General features: G+C 33.8%; 1 protein-coding gene across 1 annotated transcript in view; it reads right to left on the bottom strand.

The window, feature by feature from the left end:
* Window positions 1-22,325, bottom strand: part of RASA1 (RAS p21 protein activator 1) — a 109,542-nt gene that overhangs the window by 50,709 nt on the left and 36,508 nt on the right. Inside the window, exons 2-5 of the mRNA XM_082650661.1 lie at window positions 8,672-8,824; window positions 7,544-7,683; window positions 6,864-6,930; window positions 3,020-3,137 (exon numbers count right to left, since the gene is read on the bottom strand). Of these exons, the coding sequence (XP_082506787.1) occupies window positions 3,020-3,137; window positions 6,864-6,930; window positions 7,544-7,683; window positions 8,672-8,824 (478 nt within the window). The remainder of the gene's footprint in view (window positions 1-3,019; window positions 3,138-6,863; window positions 6,931-7,543; window positions 7,684-8,671; window positions 8,825-22,325) is intronic.

Genomic DNA, 22,325 nt, shown 5'->3' with positions numbered 1-22,325 from the left:
TTTATTTATGTATATACAAGAAAAGGTGTTTCTATTCATGAAAGGTCTTTCCAAAACTCTCCCCCTTAGTCCTCTTCTCTCTTTGTTGTGATTACGCTAATCCAGGCCCTTCTCCTCTCTTTTCTTAAACTATTAACAACAGCCAACTAGTATAATTATCTCTGTGCCCCATCCCACCCCACCACTCCAATCTGGATTCATCAGTTTCAACTGCAACTTTGCCCTGCATTAAGAAACACCAAACCAAACCAAACAAAAATAAACAAATTTTAAAAACCAGACCTTTAGTACCTCTCTACTGCCCACAAACTCCTCAGTTTACAACCAGAATTCTTTACCAAATGACTCAAGTCTACGTTTCCTGTCTCATACTACCATTTCTCTTTAGGTATCTATACCACGGTCACTCATAAACTACTTCTTTGCTAATCTACATTTTCCCACCACTGTAGCTTGCTCTTTTTTACTTAGAATGTTCTTTCCACTCACTACTTCCTACCTGTTAGTTAAAATCTAAACCATCTAGGCAGGATCTATCTCAAACACTACCTCCTCAGTAAGACACTGAGTCCCTAAAACATAAACATGAAGTTTTACTCTGAATAGAAAAGACATCCTTCTTTTTTCATCTTTTGAACTTTACCCTACTCTATTTAATATTGCCATTATTTAAGATATACTAGGTGATATTCATTCCATTATCATGGCTATAAGCATCTTAAGACCTGAGCCATTTTTTGTTAACACTGACTACCACAACCACTAGCACAACGCTTGGCACATAATTTTCACTGAATATCTGTTGAATTGTAGTCCTAGTACCCAGCACAGTACCTGGCATCAAGTTTCCACTGAATAACGAAGGAAAGGGTAGAAAAATGAACTAAGTACACATGGATTTACTTCTCTAAATTTGGTCCTCACTCAAATATCAAATATCTAACCAAATTAAAATCAAACACTTGCTAAATGCCTTCTATATTACAAAATGCTAAAAGCAAATTACATAAAAACAAAATGCATTATCCCTGCCCAAAAGGCGTTAATCTCTATATAAGAGGTTTACAGAATAAATTAATTTTAAATGTAATGGGTTATAAAGTTAACAAGGTGCTATGGAAACACACGAGGAAACAACTTAGCCTAAGAAAGGGTGTAAAAAAAGGGGCAACATCTGAGCCGAATTGATAGATGAATCAAATTTTACAAAGCAGTTTAGCAGGGCAGGAGTGTCAAGGAAGAGGGAAAAGAATAGGCATAGAGACATCCATTCATTCAACAAACATTTACTGAATGCCTGCTAATGCCAGACATTATTCTAGGCAACAGGGACACACTGAATCAGAGACAAAAATCCTCACAGAGCTTACATTCTGGAATTAAGACATAATATAGTACACAAATATGCTTGGAGAACAGTAATGAAAATTAGAATTTCAGGGTGGGAACTTCCTTAAATCCATCCAGCAACCAAATGTCTGAAATCTAGACAATCTCCAAATGGCTCTCCAATCTACAAGGATTCACTATGTTTCAGTGAAGACCATTATGAAAAATTATTCTAAATACTGAAGTAAAAACTGTTTATAATTCTAACCTGGAACCATTCCACTACTAATTCAAAGTATGACCATATTCATTTTTAACAGCCACATCACATTGTTCACTCACACTGAGTTGTTAACTTGTTCTCCTTTTTTTTTCTTTCCTTGTATGTTAGGTCATGTCTCCTTATCTTAAACTGGGCTTTTGTTTTCTTTTTTCCCCTATATTCAATGGATAACTTTCACTTATCCTTATTAAAATTTATCTTGTTAAATTTGACCCAGAGTTCCAAGAGCTTGAGAGAAAAGTTCAACTACACCTCAATTCCTTTAAATAATCAGAATAATGGGAGTAGGGGGGTTACAGCAGAAAGAAAATCCAACATACTACTAAGAAACTTTGTAGTAAAACTAATGTAGATGTTAAGATTCTTCAGTTTGAACACTTCCTGTCCATACAGAATAAATATCACTCTTGCTGTAGAGTACAGAATTCTAATCTAGGAATTAGTTCTAATCCCAGCTCTTCCACTAAGTAACTATGTGACTATGAGTATGGAACGTATCATACCATTTCCTCAACTCCTCCCACTTTTCCTCAGTATGTTTTACTGCTACATATCAAGATCTGGCTGCCAGAATAGGCAGACAAGAGAATTAATAGCAAAGAAAAATATTCTCCACTGCCGTCCTCCTGGAACAATAATCAGAGCACACGTTTCAGCATATTACCAGGTTCAAGGCATAATTTAAAAACAGTCACTCTGAGGGTTGTAAAAAATAACAGACAACCATTCCATCCTGCTGGACAAATCCAAAAGAGAAGAGTGAATTCCAAAACTATAATACAATGTTTAATATGTTTCAGTGATACTCAATACTGTATCTGAAATGCATATGCCGCTTGAACGCTGATCTGTATCTAAAAATGCACAAACACGATTATATATAGTGTCTAAGACTACTGATAATGTATTTTGTGATGACACTGAAAACAAGGGAAATATTCAAAATATAGAACCATGTGATAATATATGTGTAATATAACTCCATTTTTCCAAGGTTACTAGAAAATTATACATATATTTGGGAGATAAAGAGTTTGAAAGCAAACGTGCAACCATTTGAGATTCCATGATCAGTTGGACATAACATCATTTATAAGGAAGACCAAGAAGACAAAAAGGGATACAAATAAGCACACATGTTAATACATTTTTAATTCTTAGAAACTCATGAAAACATCCTGAAAATTGGCAACCACAGATTAAAACATGCTAGCTTGGTTGCGCTATTTACAAATAAATAGCATTACCAACAGTAAATACGTTTTAATGAAAAATTACTTGTACTTATGAATTGAGGTTTTTCATAAAAGAAATATATCCATAGCTAATTTCCCTGATTATGGACAAGTTCCAAAATTTAAAAAGTATTTAGAATTCTGAGAAGGAGAAGAAAAGAACAAAACTTACCACCTCTTCTACTAGGTCTTCAACAATAAGACCTTGTTCATCTGTTCTTAGATTTGTAACCCACATCCATCCATCTTCTAACTCGTTATGAACAATGAACATATCTCCTTTTAAGAAACTGAAAATAGCAATTATGAAGTTATTAAAATTAAATAAAATTTTTAAACATGGAAATTTAATTGATTATGTACCACCTCACAGAGATAATATGATACTGGAAAATGCAAGGGGTTAAAGTCAAATACTCTAGATTTTTGTCCTGTTTCTGTCATCATCTACATGTAAAAGACACTTATCTGAATCTTAATTTCGACATGCATAAAATGGGTTTAATAACGGTACCTATACTGTCTGTATCACTGGATTATTGTTAGAGATTCAAACTGGAATTTATGTAAACAGTAATTATACATATATTACAGGCTTTGGGGTGTAACTACAAGAAAACTGAACTTTAAAATTTAAGTTTCAATGTTATTACTCTTTCAGATATAGGTTAGACATAAAATTATAAACATAAACTAAATATTAACTCATTCCACATATACAAGATAAGGTTACTTTAGAAGAAGTTTATTTTAAATAAGCATAATTAGCCTTATCACACAGATGCTTATGAGAGTAACATTTTTCTCATAAAAAACATTAGGGTTTATTTACTTCACTCAGCTATCCATGGTCCAACAAGTATAGCATTCTTTCTCCGAAAGTGGTACCAAGGGGTATACGTAATGAGAATGCATGCATGTTTTTGCTGTTACCAATACCTGAGTGGAGGGATGTATACACAATCTAGTTTCTTTTCATTGGAATCTAGATGTTTTCAACCTCCACACAATCACAGGATTAAAAAGTTGTTGATGTATGTCATCAATATAAAACCATCAGTAATTCCTTGAACTTTTCCTTTTAGGCTTGAACAAATGCCTTTGAGTGCTTAAGGTTTTAAGATTGACTAGATGCTACCATTGACCCTGTATCTATATCCCTATCTGTAATATATATGTATTTTTAAAATAAATTTTCCTTTAAGTCTTAATATTCACAAACCAAAGTTATAGTAAGTAAATCTCTTCTCATACCTTTGAAAACTTTGTTTTTCTCTAAAATATCTGAAGCTTCACTGTTACTTGGACCAGTTCAAGGATAAAAACTTGTACACGATGCTTCAGATGCACTCTTTTTGAATAAGCACAGAATACTGCATTCTACCTTGATTCTACAACTCTTAACAATGACCAGTATTTCACTAGCTGAAAGGGGGCAGACATTACCACTTAGCCAAGTATAAATTGTTCCTTTCCGGAACCAACCACCTAAATAAATACATTAAAATAGAAGTCAGAGAAATGAGAAATGACAAGTTTCATTTTTGGTCAAAAGCAGTCTTAAGATTTTTTTTTTTTTAAATTTTGACTTGTTTCTATACTACAAACTTTTTATGATGCAAAAAACAAAAACATGAAAAATAAAAAGCTTACTGGTAGAAACATCATAATCCTAAGATTAATTATGCATTATTTTGCATTTTTCCTCAAAACAGGTTAAAGTGCTTTATTAAATCTCATTAATCTTCAGATGTTTTTACTTTTAAAAAAAACAAAACACTTCTCAGGTATATATAAATTTAAAAAGACTCATAACTTCATACATATTTCTGTCATTCTAATTCTTGTTTAAATTTTCATCTTCCTAGATCAGAAGTACTCAATTTTTGGAAGGTCTCTCAGGACCCCTTCACAGTTTTAAAAAGTGATACCCTAACAGGCTTTCATTTATTCACTTGGATTATATCTATTGATAATTACCATATTAGAATTTAAAATGTAAATGTTTAAAAATATTTATTAATTCCTTTTAAAATAATAATATACCCTATTAACATGGTAACATAAAAAATGAAAAATAATTATAATCTTTACAAGTTTAATAAGAATGTTATTGCCTTGCATTTTTGCAAATCTCATGTCTGGCTTAACTGAAAACTGTTGGATTCTCATATCCATTTCTTTATTCAATCTGTTGCTATATGGTTTTTTTGCTTAAAGTATACGAGGAAAATCTGGCTTTATACAAATATGTAGTTGTGAAAGGGATGAGTATTTTAATAGCCTCTCAGATAATTATAGATATTCTATTACATTAACCCCAAAACTTGACTAGTGGTACTTTCTTGGAGGTTGGTTGTAATGTGGAATCTAAAACTATGTATCAATGAACTTTCTGTACCATTCTAATAACCTCTATTGGTCTATTTTGCACTGTGAATGGATCTTTTACCCAGCCATAATTTTGTAACATCATGCATTGATCATTTAGAAAATACTGGTTCACTGAGCTATGCAGATCATCCAGATATAAACACATTATACAGTATCAAAACATCACATTCTTCAATATCAGCACCATTTCATCAGAAAAGTCATTAAGTATCTAGGAAGCTGTCAAACTCCTGATGGCAAATATAGGGTCTCCAAAATACTAATTTTTCCTCGAAAGCTCAAATTGTCATTGGCAACAAATACTGCCAGTTATTTCCCTTGAAGTAACAGATTCACTTTGTTCTTTAAAAAAATTAAAAAGTCAGATATTCAAGTCTGAATAACCATAATTTGCCTGTCAGTCATTCTCCTTAGTGAAAATGATGTGCACAAAAAAAAAAAAGCAGCTAGTTCGGCTCTCAAAGCACCTCTTTTCCTCAAGACATTTGAACTGTGGTACACGGTAGAGGTGCTTTATGAGTATGTCCCATTTCATCACAAAGATATTAAAAAGATGTGTAGCCATAGGTTGAGATTTATAAAACAAATATTTTTTCTTGTCTCACCAGGAACATTCGTAAGCGAAACTGGCTTTTTTTGTTTAACTGCAAGCATGGGGCAGTGAAAAACGATATACGTTTGTTACCACTGCCTTGATTTGTGCTAAGACACCAGCAGTTTTACTATCCATGGCTTCTGAACCATCATGTAAATGTCACAGTGAAAAAGGCAAATTATGTCTTAGTATTATTATAAAAATAGTTTTGATATTATGAATCATCTGAATGGATCTCAAGGATCCCCAGGGTTACATGTATCACACTTTGAGAGCTGCTGTCCTAGATGATCCCACTGGGAATTTACAAATTACCCAAAATTCCCGAATTTGCAGTTCAGTGCTGTTTTTCTTTCCCTTCTCTTTCTTTCACTGGCTTTTCCAGCTTAGATCACAAAAAAAGGTGTGCCAATAAGAACTAAATGAGAAGTTATTTTGAGGACAATCATATAAAAATGGAATGCCTACTTGGAGATTTCAGATAGTTGAATCTTTGTTTTTTAAAATACCATATTTCCAGAAATTTTTAGTACCTCCCAAAAGTTATCACTACATTTTAAATACTGCTGTTGATGTCAATGAGAAGCTGTAAACTCAGAATCAGTAATTATTCAAAGTAGCCTTAACATTTTACCAATAATAAACAAATTTTCTATCAGAAAGCTAAACTTATAGAAAGATACAGATAATTTGATAATAATTATCCAATTATATAATAAATCAAATTCTATAGAAATAATAAAAACAAATTATATATAAGAACTCTCCTTACTTTGTCACAGATAGTCTAATGAAAGCTAAGTTATTTCTCCTGTCATCTTCACTGTGGCCTCTCTGATCCAAATTCACAGTCTGAACAGATAAGCCAACACAGGGGGACAGGAACAATGGACTTAATATTAAGGGCATGCTTTGCTGGATGCTATTTCCTCAATTTCCAAAACCTTCCTAGTCCAAGAGCAACAAATTTTCAGTCTTTCAAATGCCTGTTTCAAATGCCTATAAACGAGATTATATCATAAAATACCTTATTTCATCAGTGTCTGGTACTTTTGTGTAAGGGAGAATGGCTCGAACACGCCTTCTATCTTCTACTGGCTAGAAACCATAAAAAAAATTGATTTACAAAAGATAACCTTTCTATGTCAAAGTCAAATTGGGTATGTCCACACAAAGTTAAAGCCAGTAAAACTCCACATTATAAATTCTGTAGGATCATTCAAACTATTTTTTACTGAAGCTCTGAACACCCAAACTCTGGAAATGCTCATCTTGTTTTGTTGTTGTTTGTACAGAAATTCTTTTAACAGTATAACCAATATGTTTTTAATCAGGTAATATGAGTTATCATTTAATCTTAAATACACTACGCAACATATAAAGTAACCTTTCTCCAATGATGCAGAAGACATTTCAGAATCTTGCAGCAACTTCAGCATTAGCACTATGATATCAGTAATTACTCCTCATTCATTCAGAAATATTTGTTAGGGTATCACCATACAGTACGATAAAAAAAATCTAGTAACTTAAATACAAAGTAACAGAAAAATTACTCTTTCTTTTTTTAAAGAAGTTGCCAGTTATGCTCTGACACTACAACCAGAATTAAATCTTGAATTATATTACAATAAACGTCACGAGAAACTGAACAAGAGCTAAACCCATTAGTAAAATGAAATAATAAAGTTTTGAAAGATATTTTACTTGCCTCTGGAGGTGCAACTGGATAAAGCAATTTTTCTCCTTTAAGCAAACAGGAAACATGACTGTAATAACCTATTAGGTCTGACAGAGAAGAAAAACGTCTTCCACCAATGTAGTAATCCCCACACATAGCAATAATCCTATTTGTACAGGAAAAAAAATACAGTAAAACAAAAACCTTTATAACCAATTTTTAAGACCAAGTTCCATGTAAATTATAAACCGATAATTTTCATACTTTTCCTTTATCTGCATCCTTATATTAAAATACCACTTATTAATACCTTCACCATATGCAAATTACTTGAGGTTATTATTTCTTTTGAAAAGATATATGTATGCATTTGATATGAAATACATTTCTGACTTATAAACCTCAATTACATAATTCATTAAAATATTTATAAATCCATCCTCAGATAACTCTTCTTACTTTCCATATTTAAGACAAAATAGCAATTTTAATTAGTTTCCTTTGGCTAAAAGTAGTTTACAGATCTCTTGAAATATTTACAGAGTATAATAATAATTTCACATTTTACATGTGATATGACAGTACTCTTAAAGTCTATTTTAAAATCTGAAAATTAAGGATATACAAACATTTTATCAGTTAACTTTACAGGCACTAGATAATTTTTTTCAATGGCTCCTATAAAAATGAAATCAAAGACAATAATATATGTAAATATATTGATACAAACTTTGATATCTGTACTTGAAAATCTAGATGCCTGTTTAATTGAAATGAATGCAGAGTTTCAGAACAGTGAAGCTAAAATGAATTAAACTGCACTCTTAAAATACTGTTTCTATATTTTCTGTTACTCTGTGGTCTGAAAGTATACATTTCCTTTCTTTCTGCTTTACCACTCAAAGTTTCTTTGTAATTCTTTATACTTTAAAAGTGATAACTACACTTATGATTAGCACAAAAAAGTCCAATAATACTGTTTTTTTAAAAAAAGTAAGCATTCAATAGTATCTACTCTAAATCACTTATTAAATCATTTAATTGAAAACACATTTATTTCTCCATTATTTAAATGTCACTAAAGCAGGTATATTTATGAATACTACAGCAAAATAGCTACACTATGTAGCCTCATAATAGGAATAAAGACTTACCTAAAATGGTTGACAACATTTGTCTGGCTAAGAAATGAAAGTACAAAGGACCCTGGCCTCCGATCACTCTCTCTTATAAGGTAACTGCCGGACTTCCCTGCCTGCCTGAGGCGTTCTTCTGCTATAGTTCTATCAAGTTTTCCATGATACCACCTAAGAAAAAAGGTTAAGAGATTAGAATAAAAATAGCAACCATAAAATTACTACTGGCAGTTGAAAAACATACTACTACAGATTTTACATACCTACATGTAACTTAGACATTTACATTTTACTCTGAACCAGTCATTCCAATTTTAACTCAATTGTTTTTAATTTCTCAGTCTCTCAAAAATAATTCATTTACTCAGTTTTTAATCTGTTCGATAAGCTCAGGTCTAATCACCTCACATATTCACCTCTTCTATTTCTGCCCATCTCTCTACCTCCAGGACTGTCTACCTGTTCAAGATAAAAACATTTATTACAATCTAATGCCTACCTAGAAAAATAAGAGTAAGATGGACAAATGGAAACAAATGGTTCATTTACTACCTCTCTATATACTAAGGAACCAAGACTTGATATAACAAGGCACATGGTACCTGGGAGAAAATAAAACTTTATTCCATTTTAATGTTTGTGCCCTAAAATAGAAAAACAGAATGACACTGTCTAAAGGCTGCTATTCTGATTTCCTATTTCAATATGAAGCTGATTGTTCTCTTTTGTCTTAAGATGATCCATTCCACAACCACACATTTGAACTCTTCACATTTATTTAACAAACGTGGGAAATACTGGGTTGGCCAAAAAGTTCGTTTGGTTTCCCCATAACATCTTACAGAAAAACCCAAACGAACTTTTTGGCCAAACCAATAAATAATACCTTTGTCCCTTTAACTTTCCTGCTCTCAATTTAACTATCTTCTACCTACCATACTACTAGATGATTTGCTTAAATGACTGGCTATACCATGGCTACAACTCTAGCATTATCCATACTACCAATCTATGCCTATAAAAGCCACGTGGATTGATATAAACAGAAGCACACTTAGAAACAGACTGGAATTTTCATATGGTCATGGTAACAAATCTACAAAGTAATTGTTATGAAATATTTTTACACTTTCCTTTGGCACTTGTCTAACTTGAAACATTCAGAGGAAAACAATAAACATTCATATTACATTGATATACTTAAATATCTAGCCATAAGTTGACAGTCAAGACTATAATAGAACTATGACTATTTTTGTAAGATTGCTGTAATGAAAGCTTACATTGACTCCTTAGTTTATTTAAAAAAAAAAAAAAAACTTAGAACTTCCCCAAAGAATTATTGTTAATTTTCTTCTAAAACCCAACCCATTTATTTGACAGTTTGTGTATAAGACAGAAATAAAATAAATGATGAAAAACAATCATGAAGCTTCAGTATAACTCAATAGAAAAAAACATAATTGTAAACCATTAGTATTAGAGGAAGAAAGGAAAGAACAATAAACATTGCATTCTTCTAGAATTCTAGTCTTAGTTCAACCACTGTCTTTGAGGCTACTGACAAGCAAATTTAGCTTTTAAGAGCTGTTTGTAGTTTTTTTTTTTTAATTCTAATAGGAAAAGCTTGGACCAATGATCATTAAAAGTTCCTTGAAGAGCTAAAATTTAATGGTAGATGATCAGGACAATATTTTGAAATTCTAGGCTAGAAGTTTATTTAACTGTGAAAATATATGGGACAACCTTGGAATGTGAACCTGGTACATTCCTTATTACCTTAAGTAGTGGAGCTAACCCACAGAGCAGATTTACACATTGAACAAAGACAAAATTAAGGACAATTTTAAACAAAGTACCTATTTTTGTATACTTGATACTTGTTAAATTTCTGGTGTGTCAAAATGTCAAGATTAAAAGATTTTTTAATCTCATTCATCTTGTGAACTCACCATAAGACGATACACAAAGGTGCATGAGGCATTACACAATAACTAATTTATAATAAATACCTGACTAAAGACTTTTATATATTTGTGATTTTCAGTTTTTACATCTATGTACTTTCTATAAGATTCTGGCATTAAAACAGGTATTCAGTTCAAGACAGAGACATAAATCTTAATAAACAACTTTGTTTCCTGATTATTAGTAATTCCTTTTATGCCAAAAACTCTTAAGTTTTGAACACATTAGGAAAAACATGTCAATTCTTGATTATGACTATAAACTGAAATTAAATTATCCAATAATAGGCTTATGAGCACATATGTAGTTGAGCGTGATCCTCAAAACATTCCATTGTTACAAGTCTCCAGCTGTTCTAGGAAAAAACTGAATGGTGTTAATCAAAACTTAGAATTTCTTGAATTATCTTTATTGTTCACTTCAAATTATCAAGGTGAATCATACTAACAAGAATATTTTAAATATCTGCACAGATAGGATGGCTGCACTGATACCTCCTAAACGTCTTCAGAAGAGATTAAGCTGACTGGTGAGACTAGGACTTATCAGAAACCTCCATAATTATGGTCAAGTCTCTATACTTTGTACCTCATTACTATCACTTGTAAAAAAAAGGGAACATAATCTCCATCTCAACCTTAGAACACATTAAATATTTGTCCTAAACTCCTTCAAAGAAAAACAAAACTGAAAAAGCACTATATAGGCTGTATAGTATAATGGTTAAGAGTAAAGACTCCAGAGTCACTGCTTGTGTTTGAATCCTAGCTCTGCCACTTGGCTGTACAAATATGGGCAAATTTCTTAATTTCTTAGCCTGAGTTTCCTCATCTAAAAAAGGCACATAATAACAGTACCTGCTTCATAGAAGGCTGTGTGATATTATTATAAATGAACTAATACATATAAAATTATATATATATAAATTATATACAGTATACACAGACTATGGGGCTAATTCAGCTTCATCAATGAAAATATCAAATTTTATACTGTTGCATAATGGATGATTAGATCACCTAAGCCTCTGTTATCTTCCTACCTTCCAGTCCTGTTTACACTGCATCTAATTTTGGGAAGAGAACAGGAGAAACCAATCTTCATTTCTGCTAGAACACTGATTTTTAAGAGGAAATTTCTTTTTCCAAAGCGCCTTTTTTGAACAGTAACAGATCATACACATTAATTGACATTGGAAGCTCCAAAGTATTCATAAACTAGAAATTCTTCCACTTCTGGCAATTCTAAAAGGAAACCCTCAAATAGCCCCACTCTTTCCCCAATGTGGATATATTCTTTGGAGGAATGGCAAAGACAATATGCATTTGAGATACTGTGACTTAAATTTGCCTAAATTAATAATAAAATATCTAATGTTCTATTTAAAAGTAAACTATCCCTCTCTCTTGTTCTCTCTGTCTTTCAAGGAAGATTGGGGAAAGAAACAGCAGGAAATTTAAGAAGTAAATACATTTTTCTCAGCTAGTTTTGCAATTTTTGGTTGCGAAATCTTACAGACAGATATGGAGTCTCTTGATTTCATTTTCTTAGACACTACACAATCAGTTTATCTAAAATAAAACATCCAAGATGAAACTACGTATTAAGTAAGTCAACAAGAAAAGAGACAAGTTGGACAAGCTGCAGGAATCATTTTACTTTTAAATTTGGAATCACATGAATGTTTTTATAAACATGTTGTACATTGGTGCAGTATATTTAAGGGGCCTTGGGAGGACCTTTGTGTTTTTTAGTCTCTCCTAATCAGGTAGAATAATATAGAAATCTATAAAATGAGAAAACAACCTGGTGTGAATATAGACAGATACAACTCAAACTACACAATTATTTAAAACTAACGTGACAATACTAAATGGAAACTGTCTACTACAGTAGAAAACAATTAAAATAGCACTACCATCAACAAGCTTCCTTTGTCTAAAAAGGAAACTAAATTGAAGTTCCCAGCAGATCACTTTTACTTTCCACTATGCTCTTCTTCCTAGTTATGTCACTGACAGGCACAGTAGTTCTCAGAGAGAAACGTAAGTGCAGAAATCTAATTGCCAAACAATCTCCTGTCACCTGAATTACCTGGAACTCTGTGTGCCTGATCATACCATGAACTTTTAAAGTTTTTCTGTAACTCTCAAAGATGTTAATCATATTTTCTCACACATGCTGTCCTTTCTGAAATTAAATTGGTTATTTCAGTCTGGTTAAGACATATACTAAAAACATTTGCTAAAACTACTATAAATCTCCTGAAACCTCCATATTTCTTTTTTTCTTTCTTTTTTTTTTTTTTTTGCAGTACGTGGGCCTCTCACTGCTGCGGCCTCTCCCGTTGCGGAGCACAGCCTCCGGAGGTGCAGGCTCAGCGGCCATGGCTCACAGGCCCAGCCTCTCCGCGGCATGTGGGATCTTCCCGGACCAGGGCACGAACCCGTGTCCCCTGCATCGGCAGGCAGACTCTCAACCACTGCGCCACCAGGGAAGCCCTCCATATTTCTTTTTAACTAATATAGTCCCCACAGTCATACAGTCTGAGCTGGTGGTCAAGAAAAATAAACTGACTTTTTAAAGTGAAGGCAAAGTAAAGATACCTTATAGTAAATGATTTTATTGTCTTTTTTCCCCCCCACGTTGTTATGCAGACAGGCTAAAATTTGGTCACTAGTAAATTCACCTGAACAACCACTGGACTAAGCATAAGAGGTGTAGTGCCCCTTAGACCAACTGCATTACTTAAGAAATATTCATGTGTATGTTTGACATCTTGAGCATATTTGTGTGTTCAGGCAAATAAGAAGTATGTGTGTATGTCTGTGTGTTTGTCTATGCATTTAGTTACATATCTCAGATCAAATTAGCTCAAGAAAAGAAACTGTTTTTCCTTTTGCCACAGGTAACATATTTACAAGGTCCAAAGAAGGTTTAAGTTCTGTGGGAGTATTTTTTAAAGAAACAACACTGTTACATGTCCATCCACGCAAAAATTCAGTTTACTGAAAGACTAATATACTAAAGGTGGGACCAACAACACAATGCTTATGCAATCAAAAGTTTATATTGGACTTCCCTGGTGGTCCAGTGGTTAAGACTTTGCCTTCCAATGCAGGGGTGCGGGTTCAATCCTTGGTAGGGGAGCTAAGATCCCACATGCCTCACAGGCGAAAAACCAAAACATAAAACAAAAGCAATATTGTAACAAATTCAGTAAAGACTTAAAATAAGTTTATATTGAAGTACACTTGACCAAGATAGTCTCATTCTCACTAACCTTAACTCCCATCACCCTAGAAAACAGATAATGAAGAGTAGAAAGAGCCACACCCTCTCCAAAAAATGTTATACACTAATCAAACATATTTATTTAAAAAAACAAAGGGGAAAAAAAAGGAAAAGCACAATACTTACTAGCCCGAGGCTAACATCAGTTCCTACCTCACAGCCTCTAGCCCTTATATCAGTGAAATTTCATTTCTCAAAAAAAGCTACCAATTCTTACAGTTGACCTTCTCTTAGAACTTCAACAATTACAGGGTCATATCAGTAACTAAGTACATGAAAAGAGAGCAACGAAATGACTTGTGACCATCTGGTCCAATGAATGCATTACTGCAACATAGTTGTAAACTATCTTGAAGGGTAGTTTTTCTACTTAAAGAGAAACACTGTGATTTTTTTGTTTTGCTTTGTTTAATTTCACAACGTTCAATCTAAAACTTTGGAGGGTATGGTGATTCAGTGGCTACGTACTGCAACTATAACATTTCTTAACCTGTATTTTAAGATATACCTTTAAAACACTGAATCTGAAGTTGAAAAGCAAACTTTAGTCTGGCATGGCCCTTTATTTCATCCATCTCCAGCAAACTATGTGTCAAGCATTGGGCTACATGGTAGAAAAACAAGTTAATACCACAGAACTCCATGACATAGGTCTCATGGAGAACACAGACAAATCAGGGAACTGCAATCTGATACAGCAAGTACTAGAATGCGGGGGTATATGGAAAAACTAGTCTTAGCATTTTAGTATACACTTCCTGAAAACACTGATGGCTAAACGGAAACCTACAAGCCAAGTAGCAACTAATTCAGAGAAAGCAAGGGACTGAGAAGGTGAGAAAGGTGTCACTGGCAGAGGGAAAAAGTAAAGACAAGCAAAGGCCAAAAAAAATTCATATACAGATATGGGAATATGAGAATACTTTAAACTTTCAAAATATATTTTGCAAGCCTAATTCTTATCAGATAATATGGAAAGAATATAACCTTCTGAATTAGACTAGATTTATAACCTTACTTGCTGAACTTCTTTCGGTACCTCAAAGAGAAATGTATCTCGAACATTTTAAAAGTTCAAAATATTCTCAGATCTATCCACTCATTTGCTCCCAGCAATAACCCAAGGTGGGGGGGCGGGGGCAGGCATTAGAACACAGCACTCAAAGTTCTCCACCGTAAGTCCATTATTCTCTCCTATGTCCCCTATATCCCAGACAAATTGCATTTATTCATTCAACAAATATTTTTTAAGCACCTGCTATGTTTAGGCACTGTTTTAGACATAGGTTTTCTCCCTATGCTTTCTCAAAATGTTTTTCCTATGTAACATTTTTTTAAATAAGGTGAAAAGATTATGCAATTTAGCCAAAAGTCATCCTAAAATTAAGGTATTTTCTATGGGCTTTTTTTCCCCTCAGAAATTTCTATTTCTCTATTCTCACTCATAGAAATATCAGTATCTCTTCAGCTCAAATTATAACTTCTCTATGAGGATAATTCCCAAATTGTTCTTCCTAAAGCTGGCTTTCCTCCTAAGCTTCAGGCCTAAGTTACCAAGTACCTGCTAAGAAGCTTCACCTTAAGATGACTATACCAAATCTAAAATATCAGCAACTATCCTTACAAACACATACACATGCGCGCGCGCGCGCGCACACACACACACACACACACACACCCCTCTTCCTCTTTACTCCTCTATCCTGTTAATGGCACCAGCGTCTTTCCTAGTGTTTAGACTCAAAACTTCAAAAGCAACACTGATTCCTTCCTATCTCTCTACCCATAACACTACTGCCAACTCGCATACTGCATCTCCAACCTCACCAATTACTGTCGTTCAGGCCCTCTTTTTCTCTTTCTATTTCAACCCGTCCTATAACTGTGCAAAGATTATACTCCAATAAAGATGTTAAAAAAAAAAAAAGACTTCCTCATCATTCTTTCCCACATCCCTTCTCTTCTTTCTCTCCTGCTTCTCATCTTGACTTATGTCACACATCAATCCACTCACCCAAGCTATTAGGTAAAAGTATATACTGCTGTGTTTTTTAAGGTCAAAAAAACAATTACATATGGTTCAACCTAGTGGAAACCTCTCATCAGTACCTCTGACTTATTCCTCTATTCTGTTTACCTCATATCCAATTAGTCAAAAAGCCTTAACAATTCCAAATTCTCAATACCCTTTTTTCTATCTAGTCTTTTCCCTTCTCACTGTCAACATTCTTCCTCATCATGTCCTGTAGTAATTCCTGCATTAGGTCTTCTAGCTTCACTGCTCTTCTATTTCCTTATACATCTGTAATAATACCTCCCCAAACAGCTATGCTTGAAACTAGATCTCAAAAACTGAAATGGTCCCATTGCTTATGGAATAAAATCCGAACTTTTGACATGACATTCAGTAATTCTTATGACTTTCCCAGTCTTCACAGGACTACTTGCCACTTCCTAAACACATCAAGCACATACTTTGAAGTCTCTATCCCTTTGATCATGCTAGTCTTTTCATTTGAAATGCCCTTATTGCCTGCCTATGGAAATCCATGTCATTCTTCAATGCCTACCTCACGTGCTATCTCCTTGAACCTCTGGGCATAATTAATCTTCTTCTATCATACTACCAGCTTATTTCTTATATTCTTTTTTGATATTTTATCTTACTGTAATATAGTTAGTCATTTTCACATCTCTTTTTTTCCATTAGATTGAAAAGTACTTGAGGACACTGGGCACGTTAAGTCATCTTCACATTCTCTACTCTAGCCCTTGGCACAATGCTTTCAGCATGGTAGGCGTTGACAGGTGGGAGGCCAAGAAAAACAAATTTGTCAAAAATTCCTGCCTACGCTGAAATTCTCAAGTCATAATCCCTTACTGGAATCCACACGGAGAATGCCTTGCATTCTCTCATTCAAACTATTTCCTCAAGCTGCACTGTCCTCCCACCTGCATTCTAGAGATCTTTTATCACTCTTCCCTCCAGGGGACACCGTGACTCCAGGCTGAGCCCAAATGCCAACCCCTCAAAGGAATCTTCCAAAGACCATTCTGCCCAAAGTGATGTTTCAAGTCTAAAAATCATCTAGTATATGCCTTGTAGTCACATCTATTTTCTCAGTAGAAAAACTGAGTAGAAATATTAGTTCCCTCACCTGAATACCCCAATACCCCCAGCCTCTCCTACTCTGAACTTTCACAATATTGGCAATTTATACAAATTGCTGACACTCAAAGACATTGATTTGGTTGTTGCCTATTCAGCACCCATCCCATTCGGGGAAAACACACTCACACCACCCTCTGGATACTCCTCCTCCCCCACTTCCGAGGAAGCTTTCATTTTCTTTGAAGAATGCAGCCTAGTCAAAATCGATCATTCCATGATGAGCACCTGAACCAAGCAGAGTTCTTCACGCTGAAACTGACAGTCAGTCTTTTTCTGAAGGCAAAAGCTACAGGAAGCAAGGTCAAAGAAAGGGTTTTTGTTTATTTACTTGCTAGGTTTTCCACCACTTGGAAGACCCAGTCTATAATAAGAAAGAATGAAGGTGACAGGGCCAAACAGATAAAGAGATGGAACTAAAGATTCATGAGAACATTCAAACCCCTGTTGCACTTATCTCTGAGATCCCAGTTACAAGCCTACCCTTCCCTTAGTTTAGCTGTTCATCTCACCCATCTATTACCTCTAGACCAGTTTTTTGATCTCCAGGTCCTTTCACATATTTAAAAAATTACTGGACCCCCAAGAAATGTGTTTATGTAGGTAGTTTCTATCAATATTAATAGAAATTAAAACTGAGTACATTCTAAATGTTTACTATTAATTTTAAATTAACATAGTGGAGTTAATATTGTCTATATAGAAAACATATTCCTTATATAACTATAATTTCCAAAAAACATTTAGTGAAAAGAGTAGCCTTATTTTAAATTTTATATACTCTTTCATAGCTCACTTAATAGAAGACAGCTGGATTCTCATATCTGTTTCTGAATTCAATCAGTTGCTGTATATTGTTTTGGTTCATAGGTTACGAAAACTGCTACTCAATGAAGCTACTTAAAAGTTAAATAAAATGTACAATCTAACCACACCTATAAATGTTCCATTCTGCTATTAAAATCCACTGGTGTACCATTTATTCATGCGTATTTTGTAGCATTATGCAATAGCCACTTGGTAATGTTGGGTCACTGAGTTATGAAGATCTCCCAGGTGTTAACATGTTTTATTTTATAATATCAAAATATCACATTCTTTATATCACCACTACACAATAAGGTAGGCTTGGGTTGTCTAAATTGCCTATCTCCCCCTTGCCCAGCTCCTAGGAGATAACCTTGAAGCCCTTGAAATATCCTGCCCAGTAAGAGTGTCTTTGTTTACTGAGAACCTTGGGCCATGCCAGATCATTTATGCTAATATGATTTTATGGTGGGGGATTTGGTCCACCTCTGAAGTCAAACTGATGCAGTAACTAAGGTCTGCCACAAGGGGGTGCCAGGCCCACATGACTACACCTTAATAAAAATTTTAAACCTCAAGGCTCAGGTGAGCTTTCCTGATTGGCAATACCTCACATGTGTTGTCCCACATTGTTACTGAGAGAATTAAGCACTGTCTGTGTGACTTCACTGGGAAAGGACAACTAGAAGCTTGCATCTATTCTCTCCTGGACTCTGCCCTATGCACTTTCTTTCTTAGCTGATTTTAATGTGTCCTTTGGCTATAATAAACTGCTACTGTGAGTGTAACAGCTCTGCCGAGTTCTGTTTGTCCCTCTAGAAAATCACCGAAACTGAGGGTGGTTTTAGGAACCTCCAACAACAGGCATCAATATAACATGGGTGTCACAACTCTTTTCAGGTAGTAAGTGTAACCTTGAAGAAAAAGTGGCACTGTCTTCAAAAAAGTGATCTGACCCTGGCTTTGGTGGGGTGTTCAAGAAATAAAAAGCATCACATGTGTACATTATACATCCTTTCTAGCTGACCACAGATTTGTTCTAGAGTTCAGCATAAAAGTTCTAATTTTTGTTTTGTTTTGTTTTAGTGCAATGTCATGTCCGTTGTTAATTCTAGCTATTATAGTTGCACATGTGAAAAATATCTATATTGTAGTTTATGGATTGGTAGCATTTCAAATAAATGGTATATTTAAATACTGACCTGAATTTTTTTGAGATGCTTATCAATTGACATTTTTTCTCAGATCAAGAGTCTGAATTATTTTTTTAATTATACCTTTTAATATTAGATTTATTCTTTTAAATATATTAGGAATTTAAATATAAGCATGCAATTTTATCTTGGAACAAGAAAAGGATTCCTCACAAATGATTTTTCTCTTTGGAAAAAATAAGCTGCAAAAATACCTGATAAACTATATACAGTCTGTAAATGACCGCAGCTCATTGAAGCTTCGTATACCTTCATAAGGTATATGAAGCTTATAGGATGTAATATTTCATCCAACTAGTTCTTATATTTTGAAAAAATGTTAAATAGTTTAATAATGCCATAAGAAATCTTTGCCCAGAAAGAAAAATATCATCAGAAAAGACATTAAGTATTTAGGAAGCTCTCAAACTTACAGTTGCAGATAACAAGGTTTCCAAAATTCTAATTTTTACTTGAATGCTCAAATTTTGCTTGAAAGCACCAAATACTGTCAGTTATTTCCCTTAGAGTAAGAGGCTCACTTTGTTCTTTTCCCAAAAAAGTTTCTGCCAAATACTCAAGTTTGACTAACCAAGGTTTGTCTGTCAATCATTCTTTATAGTAAAATAGTGTGCCATAAAAGAAGGGGCCAGTTCAGCTCTCAGCTCAAGTAATCACACAACTTCTTTTCAAGACAAAGTACTTAGGGATGCAGCATTATGTGAATTTTCCATTGCATCACACTAAATATTAAAAAGACATATGCCCAAGAATTGTAACTTAATAAAATTAATAATTTTCACTGCTCCATCAAAGACATTCTTAATTGAAACTGGCTTTTTTCTTTTTCTTTACAAGTGTATGGCAGTGATAAATAAAATGCCTAGTAGTATATAGTTTGGTGACACTGCATTAATTTATACTGAAGTACCAGAAGTTTTTACCTCCTATTGCTTTGCACCATCAGTGCAAACGTCAACAAAATGGAAATGGTAAATAATGACTTAGTATTATGAAAACCTTTACAGACCTCCGAAAGGGTCTCAAGGAACCCCAGGGTTCGAAGCCAATATCCTAGTCCAAGCAGACTACAAGAGTCCTAGGGAAGCTATTCCAACTTCTTGAAGCATCTCAGCTAAGCCTGTCACCTTTAATATGGAAGACAAAGCCATTGCCAATATTATAACCAAAATTTTAATTCTTCCCTTTCTATTTCTTTATGCCAAGCTCACCCAGCCTCCATTAGTTATGAATTTTTCGTTGTCATTGTTTTTATATAAGATCAACTCTGTTATGAAGCACCCTATTTCCAAATATTTTATTAATTCAAACATTATTTTATTTTATTGACGTTTCAGTTTTTTTTAACTTCCTAGCTTTGACATCTTTCTCTACTAATATTTTGATGAATAATTCCATTCTCTTTAGATTAGTAATTTTTCTTCAGTTGAATTACAGGCTTATGGAATTCTTTAAAAATTCCTTAGTTTCCACTTGATGGTTTGATTCCTTACCTTTAACATAATTTCAGCAATTATTTTGGAATGTCTTACAGATCACTCTAAATTATGCTCAAAGAAATGAACTTCAAGCCAGCCAATTATCATCTAATTGACCTTCAAAGTCAGTAAGTTCCTTGACATGACTTGCCACAGTGAACAATCTGAGCCTTTCCTCTAGTCAAAACATTACATATGCCTCCATCCTCTTCCCCCCCTAAAGCCTTCTCTCCAGATCACCCAGCCAGCAGCACATCTGTCAACCACCTCACACACATCAATTCCAGAAAATGACCCTGTGGCACATAAAAACTGAATATGCAGTGGGAGGCATATTACAAAAAGTATTCATTAAGAGTCCTGCCACAACCAATTAGCTGTTTGGAAAGTCATCAGGCAAAGATTTCCAAACAAAATACACAAAATAAGTGCAGGAGAAATTAAATAATTATTTTTTAAATCAAACTATAAAAACTATAGGTTTACATATAAATCTTAATATGATAATCCATGCTTAAAAGCCAAAAAAAAAAAGCTACAAAGATTGAGATTTGACAGCACAAAAACTTAGTATGTCAAAATAAAAGTAAGCAAAATTTTAAGTGCACACATGTGCTCATATAACACACACAAGGAACATCACTGTAGTTGTTTTCAATTCCAGAAGATTAGATAAAAATTAATAACTAGAGATCTGAGTAAATAAACTATGTACATCCAATAGAAAACTATGTAGCTACTTAAAAGAATAATCCAAATGTATACAAGTACAAAATCTCCTCAATGAGTCCTATTCTGACTACCCTAACTAAAATTTGCACCCTCCTTTCTGGCACTATTAATAGCCCCTTTATCCTATCCAATTTTTTCTTTTTTTTTTTTTTACCATAGCACTTATTACCTCTAATATTTTGTATGATTTATTTACTATGTTTATGTCTTTCCGCCAGCAAAATATAACCGCCAAAGAAGCAAGTATCTTCATCTGTTCATTCATTTATCCTAAGCATCTAGAACAGTACCTGGTATACGATAGGTTCTAAAAAGTTTATCTGTTAAATAAATAAATACACAAAAAAGTGACATAGTTGAGCTTAGAAAGTGTAACTAGAGAACTGAGAGCCAATGGTAGACAGGGATTTTTTTTTAACTAAAGAATAATTCTGTATACATTTCTATACATACTGCATTTTCTACCCTGTATGCAAGTATATACTGCCTACTGAACACTTAATAATCTTAATGCTCATAACAATATGTATTCAATATTATACATATATGTGTGTAAATAAAAATATATATTATGTATATACTATATAATAGCAATGGCTACTACTAAGAACAGTGAGATTAGGGAGGTATGAAGAAATGGAGTAGACATTTTCCTGTATTTTTTTTTTTAACAAGAGGTATTTATTAATTCTTGTCACATTACTTGCAGCAGAATAATCCTCCAACTAAGAAAACCAGAAATGGCAAATAGAATACAAGAAAAAAAAAAAACAGGTTTGTCCATTTGAAGTCATCCAAGAACTGGTAAGGCAATTAGAATCTGAGGAGCCAAAATTTCAGAGAAAGTCAGAGTGCCATTCAGTAGCCACTTGCCTACCTTTCCCCTCTGAGTATTTGCTGATTGCAGTCACAAAGCAAGAGGCTGATAATCCATGCAAAAGACCACTTCTTCTGCCTGGGTCCTAGTAGGAGGAAAGGGATCCAGGAGAGCTTTTCGACAGTCTCACAAA

The sequence above is a fragment of the Grampus griseus genome (genome assembly GCF_964374135.1).
Source record: "Grampus griseus genome assembly, chromosome: 3".
Taxonomy (NCBI): Eukaryota; Metazoa; Chordata; class Mammalia; order Artiodactyla; family Delphinidae; genus Grampus; species Grampus griseus.
This window is presented reverse-complemented; position numbering and strand designations above follow the sequence as displayed.